The 16,755-nt window shown below is 47.6% G+C and overlaps 1 protein-coding gene across 1 annotated transcript in view; it reads left to right on the top strand.

Annotated features, from left to right (window-relative positions):
* The first annotated feature begins 3,654 nt into the window (after positions 1-3,654).
* CLIP4 (CAP-Gly domain containing linker protein family member 4) overlaps positions 3,655-16,755 on the top strand; it is a 66,180-nt gene continuing 53,079 nt past the window's right edge. Inside the window, 3 exon segments of the mRNA XM_040430621.1 lie at positions 3,655-3,778; positions 12,947-13,100; positions 14,617-14,756. Coding sequence (XP_040286555.1) covers positions 12,962-13,100; positions 14,617-14,756 — 279 coding nt within the window. The 5' untranslated portion in view covers positions 3,655-3,778; positions 12,947-12,961.

The raw sequence follows: 16,755 nt of genomic DNA, 5'->3' as shown, positions 1-16,755 counted from the left end.
TTATATACGGTGCGTACAGGGCACGTATAATATACACGCTGTATGCACTGTATATAATTACACGCACTTTACACACCATATATAATATACACGCACTTTACGCACCGTATATATAATATACATGCACTTTACTCACCGTATATATAATATACACGCACTGTACGCACCGTATATAATATACATGCACTGTACGCACCGTATATAATATACACGCGCTTTACGCACCGTATATAATATACACGCGCTGTACGCACCGTATATAATTTACACGCGCTGTACGCACCGTATATGATATACACGCACTGTACGCACCGTATATAATATAGACGTGCTGTACGCACCGTATATAATACACACACACTGTACGCACCGTATATAATATACACGCACTGTACGCACCGTATATAATATACACGCGCTTTACGCACCGTATATAATATAGACGCGCTGTACGCACCGTATATAATACACACGCACTGTACGCACCGTATATAATATACACACGCTTTACGCACCGTATATAATATACACGCACTGTACGCACCGTATATAATACACACGCACTGTACGCACTGTATATAATATACACACACTGTACGCACCGTATATAATACACACACACTGTACGCACCGTATATAATATACACGCACTGTACGCACCGTATATAATATACACACACTGTACGCACGGTATATAATATACACGCGCTGTACGCACCGTATATAATACACACACACTGTATATAATATACACGCACTGTACGCACCGTATATAATACACACACACTGTACGCACGGTATATAATATACACGCGCTGTACGCACCGTATATAATACACACACACTGTACGCACTGTATATAATATACACGCACTGTACGCACCGTATATAATATACACGCACTGTACGCACCGTATATAATATACACGCACTGTACACATGATATATACCCAGTGTTTTGTAATGTGTATATAGTGTATGTGTAATGTTAGACCTTAGACGTCTGTTCTGTCGGCTTCTGATGTTCAGGACCTCCTGATAATCTGGTCTGTGACAGATAGATGCCAGATTACCAGTTGTACCATAGTCCACCACTTCTGGTCTTTGCAGGACCGGTCCGCAGCATTTTCTCTTGCTTAGGGGGGGGGGCTCTGACCCTAACATTGACGGGCAGATGGTAACGTCCACATTAGCACTGCCCCCCGACAGATTGAATGCCATGGACACTGGTACCAGGGATCTGTGATTTGGACATCCGACGGTTTGGGCTTTGGTGGTTAAGAGGATGCTGGATTATCAGACATTTATATCTGTATATGATATTTGTGTGGATTTTGGTCAGCAGGCACCACGGTGGTATGTTGCCTTGTTATACGACCACTGGGACCCCCACAAGACAAGGGGCCTGTCCTATCTGTTTGAATGGAGTGGTGGTCGAGCATGCTCACTAGCATCCCATTGAAGCTCCGTAGTGGTAGCTGAAGCTGTGAATGTTGGTGCCGCTCTCCAAGGATAATATTTCAATGCACAAAATATTACCCTTGGAGCGCCGTTTCCTACTCGCTTTAGACTTACCGGGGAGATGGCGGAGTACAGGGTTTGGCTATCCTCGCCAGTGGCGCATTAGCAGGCATGATCAACCTATGCTGCATTCAAACAAGCCCAAGAGCCCCCTTTCTCCTGATCCGAGGGGCCCCAGCTGTTGGACCCCATCAGTCAGATACTTTTGAGGGTAGATCTTAAAGGGGTTGGCCCATCTCGCACATTGGTGGCATATTGCTAAGACTTGCCGCCAATGTCCGATACTCGCACTTATCCTAGGAGAGTGCGGTGTGCGCCAGTTACGAAAAGCTGAGCTGAGCAAGCATGCTTGGCTATTTCCGGAACTCCCATAGAAGTGACTGGCAAGCGCACCGCACAAGCATGGCCGCCTCTCCATTCACCTCTGTGCTCACGCCCATAGAAGTGAATAGTGGGTTGGCTGCGCTTGCACTGTTATTCACCTTGGGGGCCTTGTTCTAGAGATAGTTGCAGGTCCCTGAGGTGGGACCCACACCTCTCTCTCTGACACTGGTGGCATATCTTAGCGAGATGGGCCAACTCGTCTTGGTAAAGCCCTTGAGGATAAGGCCATGCCACAGCCTGCTGTAAGTGGCAGGCCGAGCCCACTGATTTTTTTTTTAATTTTTTTTTATGTGGCCTTTGGCTGAAGCGGGTGGGCGTGGCCTTCAGCGAGCGACTGCCTGTACCCCAGCTGCTACGTTTGCCCTTACCCTCAGGTATATGAGCTTGACCGCACCCCAGCTGCTACGTTTGCCCTTACCCTCAGGCATATGACCTGGCCGCTCCCCAGCTGCTACGTTTGCCCTTACCCTCAAGTATATGACCTGGCCGCTCCCCAGCTGCTACGTTTGCCCTTACCCTCAGACATATGACCTGGCCGCACTCCAGCTGCTATGTTTGCCCTTACCCTCAGGTATATGACCTGGCTGCACCCCAGCTGCTACGTTTGCCCTTACCCTCAGGCATATGACCTGGCCGCACCCCAGCTGCTACGTTTGCCCTTACCCTCAGATATATGACCTGGCCGCACTCCAGCTGCTATGTTTGCCCTTACCCTCAAGTATATGACCTGGCCTCACCCCAGCTGCTACGTTTGCCCTTACCCTCAGGTATATGACCTGGCTGCACCCCAGATGCTACGTTTGCCCTTACCCTCAGGTATATGACCAGGCTGCACCCCAGCTGCTACGTTTGCCCTTACCCTCAAGTATATGACCTGGCCGCACCCCAGCTGCTACGTTTGCCCTTACCCTCAGACATATGACCTGGCCGCACTCCAGCTGCTATGTTTGCCCTTACCCTCAAGTATATGACCTGGCCGCACTCCAGCTGCTACGTTTGCCCTTACCCTCAGGTATATGACCTGGCTGCACCGCAGATGCTACGTTTGCCCTTACCCTCAGGTATATGACCTGGCTGCACCCCAGCTGCTACATTTGCCCTTACCCTCAGGCATATGACCACTGTGGTTGTCAATGAAGATGGTGGTTTATTCACAAAACGGCATGGTTCATATTAAGATATTGGGACCTTTGGCCAGGATCCCCACCTACGTGCACCACCACCTATAAAGGTACCTTTAATGACTTCCCTGAAACTGGGATCAGTAGTGCTGCCAAAACCCCATTTTTGTATACACTGTGGTTGTCAGGGGCTCGTACTGTCTTCAGGACTTGGGTGTAATTTCCCAACATGTGTTCTGTCAATGGCAAGAGAGCAGAGGGTTCGTCACAGTGCGTTGTCAGCCTCCCATTGTCAGATCAGCTGCAGGGAGTATGACTCGCCTGTTGCTGCTTTCCTCAAGGACATCTTGTCCTGTAGGGTTTGCAGTCAAATCATGACAGAAATGCCGCAATTTCAGCAAAAAAAAACTGCTACGTGGTTGCAACGTGTGACTAAAGAGGAAACAATAGAAAGCTATTGGACAATTGCTTACAATGCAGTTCCCCAGTAGGAGTCCTTGGTGGCAGGTACAGTTTGTTGTGCCGGCTGTTGGATATCGTGCCCGTGGTCCTCCGCCGGCTGATGCTGTAATAAGCTATATCAGGACGGTGATTAATCTTCCCGCCCTCCACTAAGATGATCTCACTGCTGCCAGCAGCATCCCATTATCGCCCATCTGTTGTGCACTCGCTGGAGCCATCGCTGCGCTGCAGCCATTCACTATGGGCCGGGGAATTGGTATGACATTTTTATTAAAGGTCCATCCTCTTGGATAAGTGCAAGGTCAGAGGTCAGCTGTTCTAAGTGTTAAGTGACGGGTGCTGCTCTGTATGGCTGCAGGACGACTGTCACCTTCGATCAGCTGCTTCACACTATGGAGCGGTGACCTGCAGATCACTGGTGGAACGGTGCGGGAAAAGCCCTTTCATCCGGGGTCCATTAAAGGGGTCATCCCTCCATTATATTCATCCTATACATTGTGAAAAATGAGCAATATTTCCCAATTCTATTTATTTTAAAAACACTTTAGTGAAGAGAGATGACATTTATGTACATAGTACGGCGCAACCCCGTGTTCAGACTATGTAGCCATGTTCATGTCTACCAGACATAGTCACTCTCCCAGCAGTGAGGTCTCTGCATAGTGATCATCCATTCACTGCAGGGTAGCCAGGAGAAGATTTCTGCCCTGCCTGTGAGGGAAGTAGCAGAGCCTCTGCAGTAGCTTGGCGGTATAGTTGAGGAGATTACTTCTGCAGGGGAAGAAAGAAGGTACTATATTATCAGCTGCCAGGAGGGGGGGGAGACTGATTATATTGCAAAGGTGATTTTTTTTTTTTGGGGGGGGGGGGATTTTCTAGTTTTAAGTAGATACAGAGTGACCGTTGTATAATGAAAAATTCCACAATTTTCTGATTTACTTTTTGTTTCCATTCCTGCTTGCTGTCAGTGAACATTGGGCGGGTTTACTGAACAAAAAGCCCCAGAATTGTGACTTTAAATTGCAGCACAAAAGGGGAGTACGAGCTGTGCTCGGGACTTATGTGTTCTAAACGCTTCGTTCGTCTCGCTAGACGGTGATCGCGGAGAGGAGGGACTTTCTCCCTGCAGCTCACGCTCAGACGGCACAGTGCTGCTGTCTGAGAGTGAGCTGTTCAAAAGGACATCCCTGTGTCCGTCCAGGCCCTGCACTGGACCGAGGACAGGGAGTCTGAAAGCCGGACTGTCCAGCCTAAAACCGGACCTCTGGCCACCCTAGGGGTAGGCTGCTGTGGAGGTCACAGTTAAGGAGACAGTCCGCTATGGAGGCCAGTGTTAAGGGGCAGATTGCTGTAGAGGCCACTGTTAAGGAGACGGGGTGTTGTGGAAATCACTGTTAAGGAGATGGGGTACTGTGGAGGTCACTAATAAAGGGGCGGCCGCTGTGGAGGTCACTGTTAAAGGGTCTGGGTACTGTAGATGTCACTGTTATAGGGGATACTGTTGATATCTTTTAACGACACACACAAACATTAAATGAAATAGATGAAATATACCCGTGCGAAGCCGGGTCCTTCTGCTAGTAAATTAATAATTGCAAGTTTTACTGAATATTTTCCCCAAAAAACATAAACCAATCTGCTCAGCTCCTCCTGCTCTATAACATTGGGCCTGCAGCTTACATTGCTTTTTCATGGCAATAGGTTCCCTTTAACCTCTTCAGGACATAGGGCGTACAGGTACGCCCTTATGTCCTAGTACTTAAGGACACAGGGCGTACCTGTACGCCCTGTGTATTTACGATCACCGCCGCGCAGCAGGCGGTGATCGGAAGCCGGTGCCTGCTCAAATCATTGAGCAGGCACTTCGGCTAAATGCCCTGGGGGGTCCCGTGACCCCCCCCCATGTCGGCGATCGCCGCAAATCAGTTCAGACCTGCGGTTTGCGGCTTTTATCTATTGCGGTGCCATCGGGTCCCCATGGGGCTGTGCAGGGGACCCGATCGCATGGGGACCCGATGGCACAGGGGACCCGGTGACGAGCCTGTGAGATCCAGCCCCCTGGATCTCACAGGCCCCGGAAGCTGTATGAGTAATACACACAGTATTACTCATACAGCCAATGCATTCCAATACAGAAGTATTGGAATGCATTGTAAAGGATTAGACCCCCAAAAGTTCAAGTCCCAAAGTGGGACAAAAAAGAAAGTGAAAAAAAAATTGAAAAAATAAAGTTTCCCCCCCCAAAAATTAAAAGTTTCAAGTAAAAATAAACAAAAACGTAATTTTCCCCAAATAAAGTAAAAAAAAATTGCTAAAAAATAGGGGGGGGGAGTATACATATTAGGTATCGCCGCGTTCGTATCGACCGGCTCTATAAACATATCACATGACCTAACCCCTCAGATGAACACCGTAAAAAATAAAAACTGTGCTAAAGAAACAATTTTTTGGTCACCTTACATCACAAAAAGTACAACAGCAAGCGATCAAAAAGGCGTTTGCCCACCAAAATAGTACCAATCTAACCGTCACCTCATCCCGCAAAAAATGAGCCTCTACCTGAGACAATCGCCCAAAAAATAAAAAAAACTATGGCTCAGAAAATGGAGACACTAAGGCCTCTTTCACACTTGCGTTGTTGGGATCCGGCATGCACTTCCGTTGCCGGAGGTGCCTGCCGGATCCGGAAAAACGCAAGTGTACTGAAAGCATTTGAAGACGGAACCGTCTTCCAAATGCTTTCAGTGTTACTATGGCACCCAGGACGCTATTAAAGTCCTGGTTGCCATAGTAGGAGCGGGGAGCGGGGGAGCGGTATACTTACAGTCCGTGCGGCTCCCCGGGCGCTCCAGAATGACGTCAGAGCGCCCCATGCGCATGGATGACGTGATCCATGTGATCACATGATCCATGCACTTGGGGCGCCCTGACGTCACTCTGGAGCGCCCCGGGAGCCGCACGGACGGTAAGTACACTGCTCCCCCGCTCCCCGCTACACTTACCATGGCTGTCAGGACTTTAGCGTCCCGGCAGCCATGGTAACCACTCTGAAAAAGCTAAATGTCGGCTCCGGCAATGCGCCGAAACGACGTTTAGCTTAAGGCCGGATCCGGATCAATGCCTTTCAATGGGCATTAATTCCGGATCCGGCCTTGCGGCAAGTGTTCCGGATTTTTGGCCGGAGCAAAAAGCGCAGCATGCTGCGGTATTTTCTCCGGCCAACAAACGTTCCGTACCGGAACTGAAGACATCCTGATGCATCCTGAACGGATTACTCTCCATTCAGAATGCATTAGGATAATCCTGATCAGGATTCTTCCGGCATAGAGCCCCGACGACGGAACTCTATGCCGGAAGACAATAACGCAGGTGTGAAAGAGCCCTAAAACATCATTTTTTTTGTTTTAAAAAAGCTGTTATTGTGTAAAACTTACATAAATAAAAAAAAAGTATACATATTAGGTATCGCCGCGTCTGTATCGACCGGCTCTATAAAAATATCACATGATCTAACCCCTCAGATGAACACCATAAAAAATGAAAACTGTGCTAAATAAAACATTTTTTGTCACCTTACATCACAAAAAGTGTAATAGCAAGCGATCAAAAAGTCACACGCACCCCAAAATAGTGCCAATAAAACCGTCATCTCATCCTGCAAAAATCATACCCTACCCAAGGTAATCGCCCAAAAACTGAAAAAATTATGGCTCTCAGAATATGGAAACACTAAAACATGATTTCTTTTTGCTTCAAAAATGAAATCATTGTGTAAAACTTACATAAATAAAAAAAAGTATACATATTAGGTATCGCCGCATCCGTGACAACCTGGTCTATAAAATTACCACATAAACTAACCTGTCAGATGAATGTTGTAAATAACAAAAAATAAAAACGGTGCCAAAACAGCTATTTCTTGTTATCTTGCCTCACAAAAAGTGTAATATAAAGCAACCAAAAATCATATGTACCCTAAACTAGTACCAAAAAAACTTCCACCCTATCGCGTAGTTTCTAAAATGGGGTCACTTTTTTGGGGTTTCTACTCTAGGGGTGCATCAGGGGGGCTTCAAATGGGACATGGTGTCAAAAAAAAAAACAGTCCAGCAAAATCTGCCTTCCAAAAACCGTATGGCTTCCTTTCCTTCTGCGCCCTGCCGTGTGCCCGTACAGCGGTTTACTATCACATATGGGGTGTTTCTGTAAACTACAGAATTTGGGCAATAAATATTGAGTTTTGTTTGGCTGTTAACCCTTGCTTTCTTACTGGAAAAAAATTGATTAAAATGGAAAATGTGCCAAAAAAGTTAAATTCTGAAATTATATCTCTATTTTCCATTAATTCTTGTGGAACACCTAAAGGGTTAACGACGTTTGTAAAATCAGTTTTGAATACCTTGAGGGGTGTAGTTTCTAGAATAGGGTCATTTTTGGGTGGTTTCTGTTATGTAAGCCTCGCAAAGTGACTTCAGACCTGAACTGGTCCCTAAAAATTGGGTTTTTGAAAATTTCTGAAAAATTTCAAGATTTGCTAAACTTCTAAGCCTTGTAACGTCCCCAAAATGATCCAAACATGAAGTAGACATATGGGGAATGTAAAGTAATAACTATTTTTGGAGGTATTACTATGTATTATAGAATTAGAGAAATTGAAACTTGGAAATTTGCTATTTTTTACAAATTTTTGCTAAATTTGGTATTTTTTTATAAATAAAAATGATTTTTTTTTACTTCATTTTACCAGTGTCATGAAGTACAATATGTGACGAAAAAACAATCTCAGAATGACCTGGATAAGTCAAAGCGTTTTAAAGTTATCGCCACTTACCCTAAGTTCACACCTGAGCATTTTACAGCGCGTTCCTACGCGCTGTAAAACGCACAACAAGGAGAAACCAATGCTTCCCTATGGGAATGGTTCTCACCTGGGCGTTTAACAGCGCGTACGATCGCGCTGTAAAACGCCCGACGCTCAAACAAGTACTTGAGCTTCTTTGGGGCCATTGGACACTGCTGTCAATCAAACGCGTTTGTGGCCATAGGACACTGCTGTCAATCAAACGCGCGTTTACCATTTCAAAAAACGCGCGTAAAAACGCGCATCTCAGAAACGCTCAGGTGTGAAACCAGGGTTAAAGTGACACTGGTCAGATTTGCAAAAAATGGCCTGGTCCTTAAGGTGAAATAAGGCTGTGTCCTTAACCCTAAGTTCACACTTGCGCGTTTTACAGCGCGTTCGAACGCGCTGTAAAACGCATAACCGATGCAAACCAATGCTTTCCTATGGGACTGGTTCACATTTTCGCGTTTTACAGCGCGTTCGAACGCGCTGAGAAACGCCCGACGCATAAACAAGTTCTTGAGCTTCTTTGGGGCGTTTTGTCGCGCGTTTGCGGCCATAGGACACTGCTGTCAATCACACAAACGCGCGTAATACGCGCGTTTGACTATGGACAAAAACGCGCGACACAAACGCGCGTTAGACGCGCACATCAAATACGCTCAGGTCTGAACCCAGTGTAAGGGGTTATGACCCGAATAATAAATCCAACTCCGTTACTATATCCACAGGTTTAAAACCTGTACATCTCACAGCAGAGGGTTTGTCCCAATTGTTTTGACTATATACAGTTTAATCTCGGCTGTCCGGATGGACACAGACTACTAAAGCTCCTTTTTCAGGTCAGTAAGTGGTCACTTATCAATCTGATTGGGGCAGGATAGTCGTAGTCCTTATCAATCAGTGGCAGGCTAGTCAGCCAGTCCATCGGTCACTGGGAGCTGTGCCGTCATAGACTGTATGGTGCGGTTTTACATACCGTAGTGGTGGACTCCCTTTCCTGCATCGGTCTGCACTGATACATTGTAACAACCCGCACAGAAGGGATATTTGTGCTGTGTGATGTTTACACTGGATACAATTGTAACAAAAGCTGTTTTCGACCATTTCCTGACAGCAAGCAGAGATTGCCAGGGTGCCGTTGTACCCTCCGCACCCTCCCTGTTACATAACAGCCCGCTCCTGACCACTTGACTGCAGAGCTGACGCTTCTTACAGTAGATGTGACTCATGCTCCCTCAAGTGGTTAAATTTAACCCAATGTTGCGATCAGTCTAAGTCAGGGATGCTCAACCTGCCGCCCTCCAGCTGTTGTAAAACTACAACTCCCACCATGCCCTGCTGTAGGCTGTCCAGGCATGCTGGGAGTTGTAGTTTTGCAACACCCGGAGGGCCCCAGGTTGGGCATCCCTGGTCCTGGTCCTGGTCCTCGTTGTGATGATGCCAGGCCGGCCATGTTACACTGGTACCAGCAGCTACTGTGGGGTCTGTGGAGAGCAGGGTGCTGAAACCTGCACGGGGCCCCGCAGATACAGCAGTCGGGGCGGGGTGCATGCCATTTGTTGTGTACACCCCTGTTAATTGCTGGTTATCGACATGAAGAACACATTCCTGACTCGTCTTCTGCCGAGTTGTGAGAAAATATTAAGGAAGTGTTCAAGGATTTGCAGCCCGGACATGTTCCGCCGCGGGGGCTTCTTGGAGTTGGGTGGATGCACAAAACACTGGAGATCTGACACTTGTACAATAGACCTGATCGTTAATGCTGCCTGGAGTAATTCGTGACGGAGACTCTGATGCAAATGTGAATACACCCTTAAAGGGGTACTCCTTAGACATTATCCTCAAGATATGCCGGATAGATGCAGCTCGCGATCATCTGTCTTCAGGACGGGGAACTCCGACCGCAGCATAAATGAAGGGGCGGCCATGGAAAGCATGGAGGTCAGAGGGACACCCAGCTATCAGACATAACTGGTAGGAATACCCCTTTAATCACTGTATATTGAGAAGTTCTGCAGCTCTTTAAGACTCTGTTCACATCTGCGTTGGAGGCGGTGACAGTTTCCGGTGGGGGGGTCATGGTAGAAATAGCGCCCCATAATAGGGTTGATAGGGTCCGGAGTCCGCCATGCGACAGATCTGGCACTGCAGTTTATAACCGAAGCTGAGATACAGATGTGACTTGAGCCTAATACACTTTGGGGGAGATTTATCACAGATTTTAAAGTCTCTGCTTGCTGTCAATAAATGCAAACATCTTGTTTACATCCACAGGGTGAAAACCTCTGTAGATCATGTGACATGGGTGCAAGTGCTGTGATACATCATGATGAGAAGCGCACCTGTGTCAGCAGGAATTGGGGGGGGGGGGGGGTTCCAGTGTCTCCCTTGTCTCCCGTCTTGGCGCTTGCTCAGTGGATCTCCTGCTTCGCTCCAAGCAGTGCACATTGCAACTGAGCAAGCGGCAAGACCCGGAGACACAGCACAGTCATGAGATGACAGGTCTCTACGCTCAATCAGCTGGAATCCACTGAGCAAACGCCGAGTCACGGCGCAGGCGCAAGAAGACTGGGCTGAATGAGATGTCTAGCTAGCCCTGTCAATCCAGAGGGAGGGAAGCTGAAGGGGCGTAACAAAATGGTGCTTCAGGGACTCTGGCCAGCCCCTTGGTGCTCCAGTAAGGTCATTTGCATATGAATAAAAAAAAAAATCTGTGTTTTCTGCAACAGATCAGGGTATCAGTTTAATCAGCATGATCAACCCTACCAGGGTTTAATAGGGTTGATCATGCTGACTGATGCTCTTTGAACATGTGAAAGTAGAATGCGAAAAACCCTGTCAGTAAATAAGAAAATAAATAGATTTTCCCGGTGACTGTACTGGAACGTAATAAACGTCCCGTCTTTCCTCCGCTTGTGCCCCTCTCCACTTTTTAAATGTTTTGCGCAATATTTTCAGATTATGGAGATTAAGCGCCTTTACAATTAGTCTCGATTTATAACGTCCTTGCGCAGATCTGTATGTCTCCTGGGTTGCAGACCTGTGTTACTCGCTTCCATCTTCCTCTTCTTCTACTGCTTGTAGGTCAAGAGGAGGCGGCGTCAGACTACACAGAGTGTGTGTGTAGTCTGTAACCATAGAGACACATAGGAGCTGTAAGCACTAAATAAGAGGACCTTTTCAATCAAGGGCCTTGGAGCTCTGTAACAGAAATGGAGGCCTGTAGCGGTATATTATGTAATTTTAGCGATGTCACTGTATGTTCGTAGGGGATGAAGAATGAAGGCACGGCAGCACTGATTTACCTCTGCACAATGGAGCTCTGGACATCCACAGTGAAGGGGACTCGGGGCTAAATCAGCGCTGGGGGGTCAAAAAATGTCTCCAGCTGTCTGTCACCCTGGCTTCCCCATGATAACACTGCAGGGAGTCCTGGTGACCCTGTGATAACGCTGCCGGGAGTCCTGGTGACCCTGTGATAACACTGCAGGGAGTCCTGGTGACCCTGTGATAACACTGCAGGGAGTCCTGGTGACCCTGTGATAACACTGCAGGGAGTCCTGGTGACCCTGTGATAACACTGCAGGGAGTCCTGGTGACCCTGTGATAACACTGCAGGGAGCCCTGGTGACCCTGTGATAACACTGCAGGGAGCCCTGGTGACCCTGTGATAACACTGCAGGGAGTCCTGGTGACCCTGTGATAACACTGCAGGGAGTCCTGGTGACCCTGTGATAACACTGCAGGGAGCCCTGGTGACCCTGTGATAACACTGCAGGGAGCCCTGGTGACCCTGTGATAACACTGCAGGGAGTCCTGGTGACCCTGTGATAACACTGCAGGGAGTCCTGGTGACCCTGTGATAACACTGCCGGGAGTCCTGGTGACCCTGTGATAACACTGCAGGGAGTCCTGGTGACCCTGTGATAACACTACAGGGAGTCCTGGTGACCCTGTGATAACACTACAGGGAGTCCTGGTGACCCTGTGATAACACTGCAGGGAGTCCTGGTGACCCTCTGATAACACTACAGGGAGTCCTGGTGGTCCTCTGATAACACTGCAGGGAGTCCTGGTGACCCTCTGATAACACTGCAGGGAGTCCTGGTGACCCTGTGATAACACTGCAGGGAGTCCTGGTGACCCTCTGATAACACTGCAGGGAGTCCTGGTGACCCTCTGATAACACTGCAGGGAGTCCTGGTGACCCTGTGATAACACTGCAGGGAGTCCTGGTGACCCTGTGATAACACTGTAGGGATTCCCGGTGGCCCTCTGATAACACTGCAGGGACTCCGGGGCTTGTTTGGCTCTATGGTCACCGGAAACACTTCAGATGTATGTGGTATGAGCAGATTTCTATCCTGAACTTAGAATAATAGCCGGGTGAAGAATGTACCGAGGGAGGCGAAAGGGAAGAGCGGGGTGTCAGGGGTCAGGCCGTCTCTGAAATCTAATGAGTCTGGTGTCGAGTGAGCGGCACAGCTGCAGGCGAGAGCGGGGGCCCGGGCTGTTGTGGTTGTGGCTGGCAGGTTTATTCCTGGCACTTGTTGTCGGGCTCTCCGGTCACTTGTGGCTTTCATCTAACGTCCTCCTCCCTCTTCCTCTTCAGGTGGTTTTCTAGAAAATGACCATTGAGGACCTGACTGTCGGGTACCTCGAAGGACACACCCTGCCTGTTGTGCACCACTTCCAGCCGTGCTATCCGGACCCCTGCCGACCGGTCACCTTCTCCGTGGCTGCTGCTCCAATGCCGTCTGACTGTGGTGAGTGCAAGATGTGTGCAGCTCCTGATTATATTACTACGTGGCTGTCAGTCCCACTAACTAATGTGAGAACATGTATGTAACATGTCAGAGACGATAAGTAACTGTCTGGTGTCGCGTTCTTTATCTGAATTATATCGATCCTAATACTCCAGTCACATCCAGAGCTGCGTTCAGAATTCTGCTGGTTTCTTTGTGGCAGGCTGCAGAGTTTCCATCTCTGGTTTCACTGCTGCTGCTTCAGTGTCTGTACAGAAGGTGCAGTGCGCTTAGTGGGAGTTGTGGTATTTATTCTGGGCACTTTACAGAAAGCCTCATCTCTCACAATACAATGCACCATGTGTCTGTCAGCATAGCCTGTATTACAGGCAGTAGTAGCAGGCAGAAGCATTCTCTATGCTGCTCTGGATGCAACTAGAGGATCAAGATCAGAGCAAGTAAAGCAAAGGCCCTACAGTATGTAATCATGACTGAAAAGTTGCACTAAAACTGGATGTTCAGCGTGAGCGTGATATCCAGTGACACATAGCACTAGATCCTGTCACAGTTCGCTTGGGATCTCTCGTTTGTGTAGGCCACCTCAGATATTGGTGGGGGCCTCAACACCAGGACCCCACAGATATTGGTTGGGGCCTCAGCACCAGGACCCCTCTAATATCAGTTATCCAAATGTAAGCATGATGCATCAGATGCTGTTGAGCGCCCACTTATATCTAAGGGAGTCCTGCTACAGAGGTCCCACAATATCTGAGGGGGTCCTGGTGCTGAGGCCCCCACTTATATCTGAGGGGTCCTGCAAATGGGGTCCCCATCAATATGCGAGGGTGCTGGTGCTGAGGCCACCACTGATATCAAGAGAGGCCTGTTGCTGAGGCTGCCACCGATATCTGAGGAGGTCCTGCTGCTGAGGCTGCCACCGATATCTGAGGGGCTCCTGGTGCTGAGGCTCCTACTGATATCTGTGGGGCCCTGGTGCTGAGGCCCCGACCAATATCTGTGGGGCCCTGGTGCTGAGGCCCCGACCGATATCTGTGGGGCCCTGGTGCTGAGGCCCCGACCGATATCTGTGGGGCCCTGGTGCTGAGGCCCCGACCGATATCTGTGGGGCCCTGGTGCTGAGGCCCCGACCGATATCTGTGGGGCCCTGGTGCTGAGGCCCCCACCGATATCTGAGGGGCTCCTGGTGCTGAGGCCAATACTGATATTTGAGGGGTCCTGGTGCTGAGGCCCCAACCAATATCTGTGGGTCTTGGTGCTGAGGACCCCACCGATATCTGAGGGGCTCCTGGTGCTGATGCCACTATTAAGAGGAGAAAGCAAATCGTCAGCACTCCAGGGTCCACCTCTGTGTATCTTAGGACAAACATCTTGGCGGTGAACGCGGTGTCAGACTGAGAGACTATATGCAGTCAAAAATGTCCCCCTGCCGGGTGAATAAAGATTTTTGTGTTTTCATTATGGCATCTAGTGCTTATACTTCATTTTAAAGGTACATTACTATTTGCTTTTGTTACAGAATTCTCCTTTTTTGACCCAAATGATGCCTCGTGTCAGGATATTCTCTTTGATCCGGACACTTCCGTTTCAGAGCTGTTTGCTATCTTAAGACAATGGGTCCCCCAAGTCCAGCAGAACATAGAGGTCATCGGGAATGAGGTGAGCTTATACAGACCGGTCAAAGGGAGGGGCAGTGTCAAGACCTAAAAAACAGAGGTAGGGATTTATGAAGCCCTATACACCCTGTACAGAATTATTAGGCAAATGAGTATTTTGACCACATCATCCTCTTTATGCATGTTGTCTTACTCCAAGCTGTATAGGCTCGAAAGCCTACTACCAATTAAGCATATTAGGTGATGTGCATCTCTGTAATGAGAAGGGGTGTGGTCTAATGACATCAACACCCTATATTAAGTGTGCATAATTATTAGGCAACTTCCTTTCCTTTGGCAAAATGGGTCAAAAGAAGGACTTGACAGGCTCAGAAAAGTCAAAAATAGTGAGATATCTTGCAGAGGGATGCAGCACTCTTAAAATTGCAAAGCTTCTGAAGCGTGATCATCGAACAATCAAGGGTTTCATTCAAAATAGTCAACAGGGTCGCAAGAAGCGTGTGGAAAAACCAAGGCGCAAAATAACTGCCCATGAACTGAGAAAAGTCAAGCGTGCAGCTGCCAAGATGCCACTTGCCACCAGTTTGGCCATATTTCAGAGCTGCAACATCACTGGAGTGCCCAAAAGCACAAGGTGTGCAATACTCAGAGACATGGCCAAGGTAAGAAAGGCTGAAAGACGACCACCACTGAACAAGACACACAAGCTGAAACGTCAAGACTGGGCCAAGAAATATCTCAAGACTGATTTTTCTAAGGTTTTATGGACTGATGAAATGAGAGTGAGTTTTGATGGGCCAGATGGATGGGCCCGTGGCTGGATTGGTAAAGGGCAGAGAGCTCCAGTCCGACTCAGACGCCAGCAAGGTGGAGGTGGAGTACTGGTTTGGGCTGGTATCATCAAAGATGAGCTTGTGGGGCCTTTTCGGGTTGAGGATGGAGTCAAGCTCAACTCCCAGTCCTACTGCCAGTTTCTGAAAGACACCTTCTTCAAGCAGTGGTACAGGAAGAAGTCTGCATCCTTCAAGAAAAACATGATTTTCATGCAGGACAATGCTCCATCACACACGTCCAAGTACTCCACAGCGTGGCTGGCAAGAAAGGGTATAAAAGAAGAAAATCTAATGACATGGCCTCCTTGTTCACCTGATCTGAACCCCATTGAGAACCTGTGGTCCATCATCAAATGTGAGATTTACAAGGAGGGAAAACAGTACACCTCTCTGAACAGTGTCTGGGAGGCTGTGGTTGCTGCTGCACGCAATGTTGATGGTGAACAGATCAAAACACTGACAGAATCCATGGATGGCAGGCTTTTGAGTGTCCTTGCAAAGAAAGGTGGCTATATTGGTCACTGATTTGTTTTTGTTTTGTTTTTGAATGTCAAAAATGTATATTTGTGAATGTTGAGATGTTATATTGGTTTCACTGGTAAAAATAAATAATTGAAATGGGTATATATTTGTTTTTTGTTAAGTTGCCTAATAATTATGCACAGTAATAGTCACCTGCACACACAGATATCCCCCTAAAATAGCTAAAACTAAAAACAAACTAAAAACTACTTCCAAAAATATTCAGCTTTGATATTAATGAGTTTTTTGGGTTCATTGAGAACATGGTTGTTGTTCAATAATAAAATTAATCCTCAAAAATACAACTTGCCTAATAATTCAGCACTCCCTGTATACAGTCCTGATCAAAAGTTTAGGACCACTTGAAAAATGGCAAAAAATCCTATTTAGCATGGCTGGATCTTAACAAGGTTCCAAGTAGAGCTTCAACATGCAACAAGAAGAAATGGGAGGGAGACAAAACATTTTTTGAACATTCAATTTAATGAAAACAACAAATAAACTGAAACAGGCTGTTTTTCAGCTGATCAAAAGTTTAGGACCACACCTCCAAAAAAAAACTAAACCCCCCAAAACAGAAATCCAACTTCTAAACATGAACTCAGTAATGAGTAGCTCCGCCGTTATTGTTTATCACTTCCAAAATTCGTTTCGGCATGCTTGATGCAAGCGTTTCATCGAGTGGGA

The sequence above is a fragment of the Bufo bufo genome, chromosome 4 (genome assembly GCF_905171765.1).
Source record: "Bufo bufo chromosome 4, aBufBuf1.1, whole genome shotgun sequence".
In the NCBI taxonomy this organism is placed as follows: Eukaryota; Metazoa; Chordata; class Amphibia; order Anura; family Bufonidae; genus Bufo; species Bufo bufo.
Note: the sequence above shows the minus strand (reverse complement) of the source record. Positions and strands in the feature narration are given on the sequence as shown.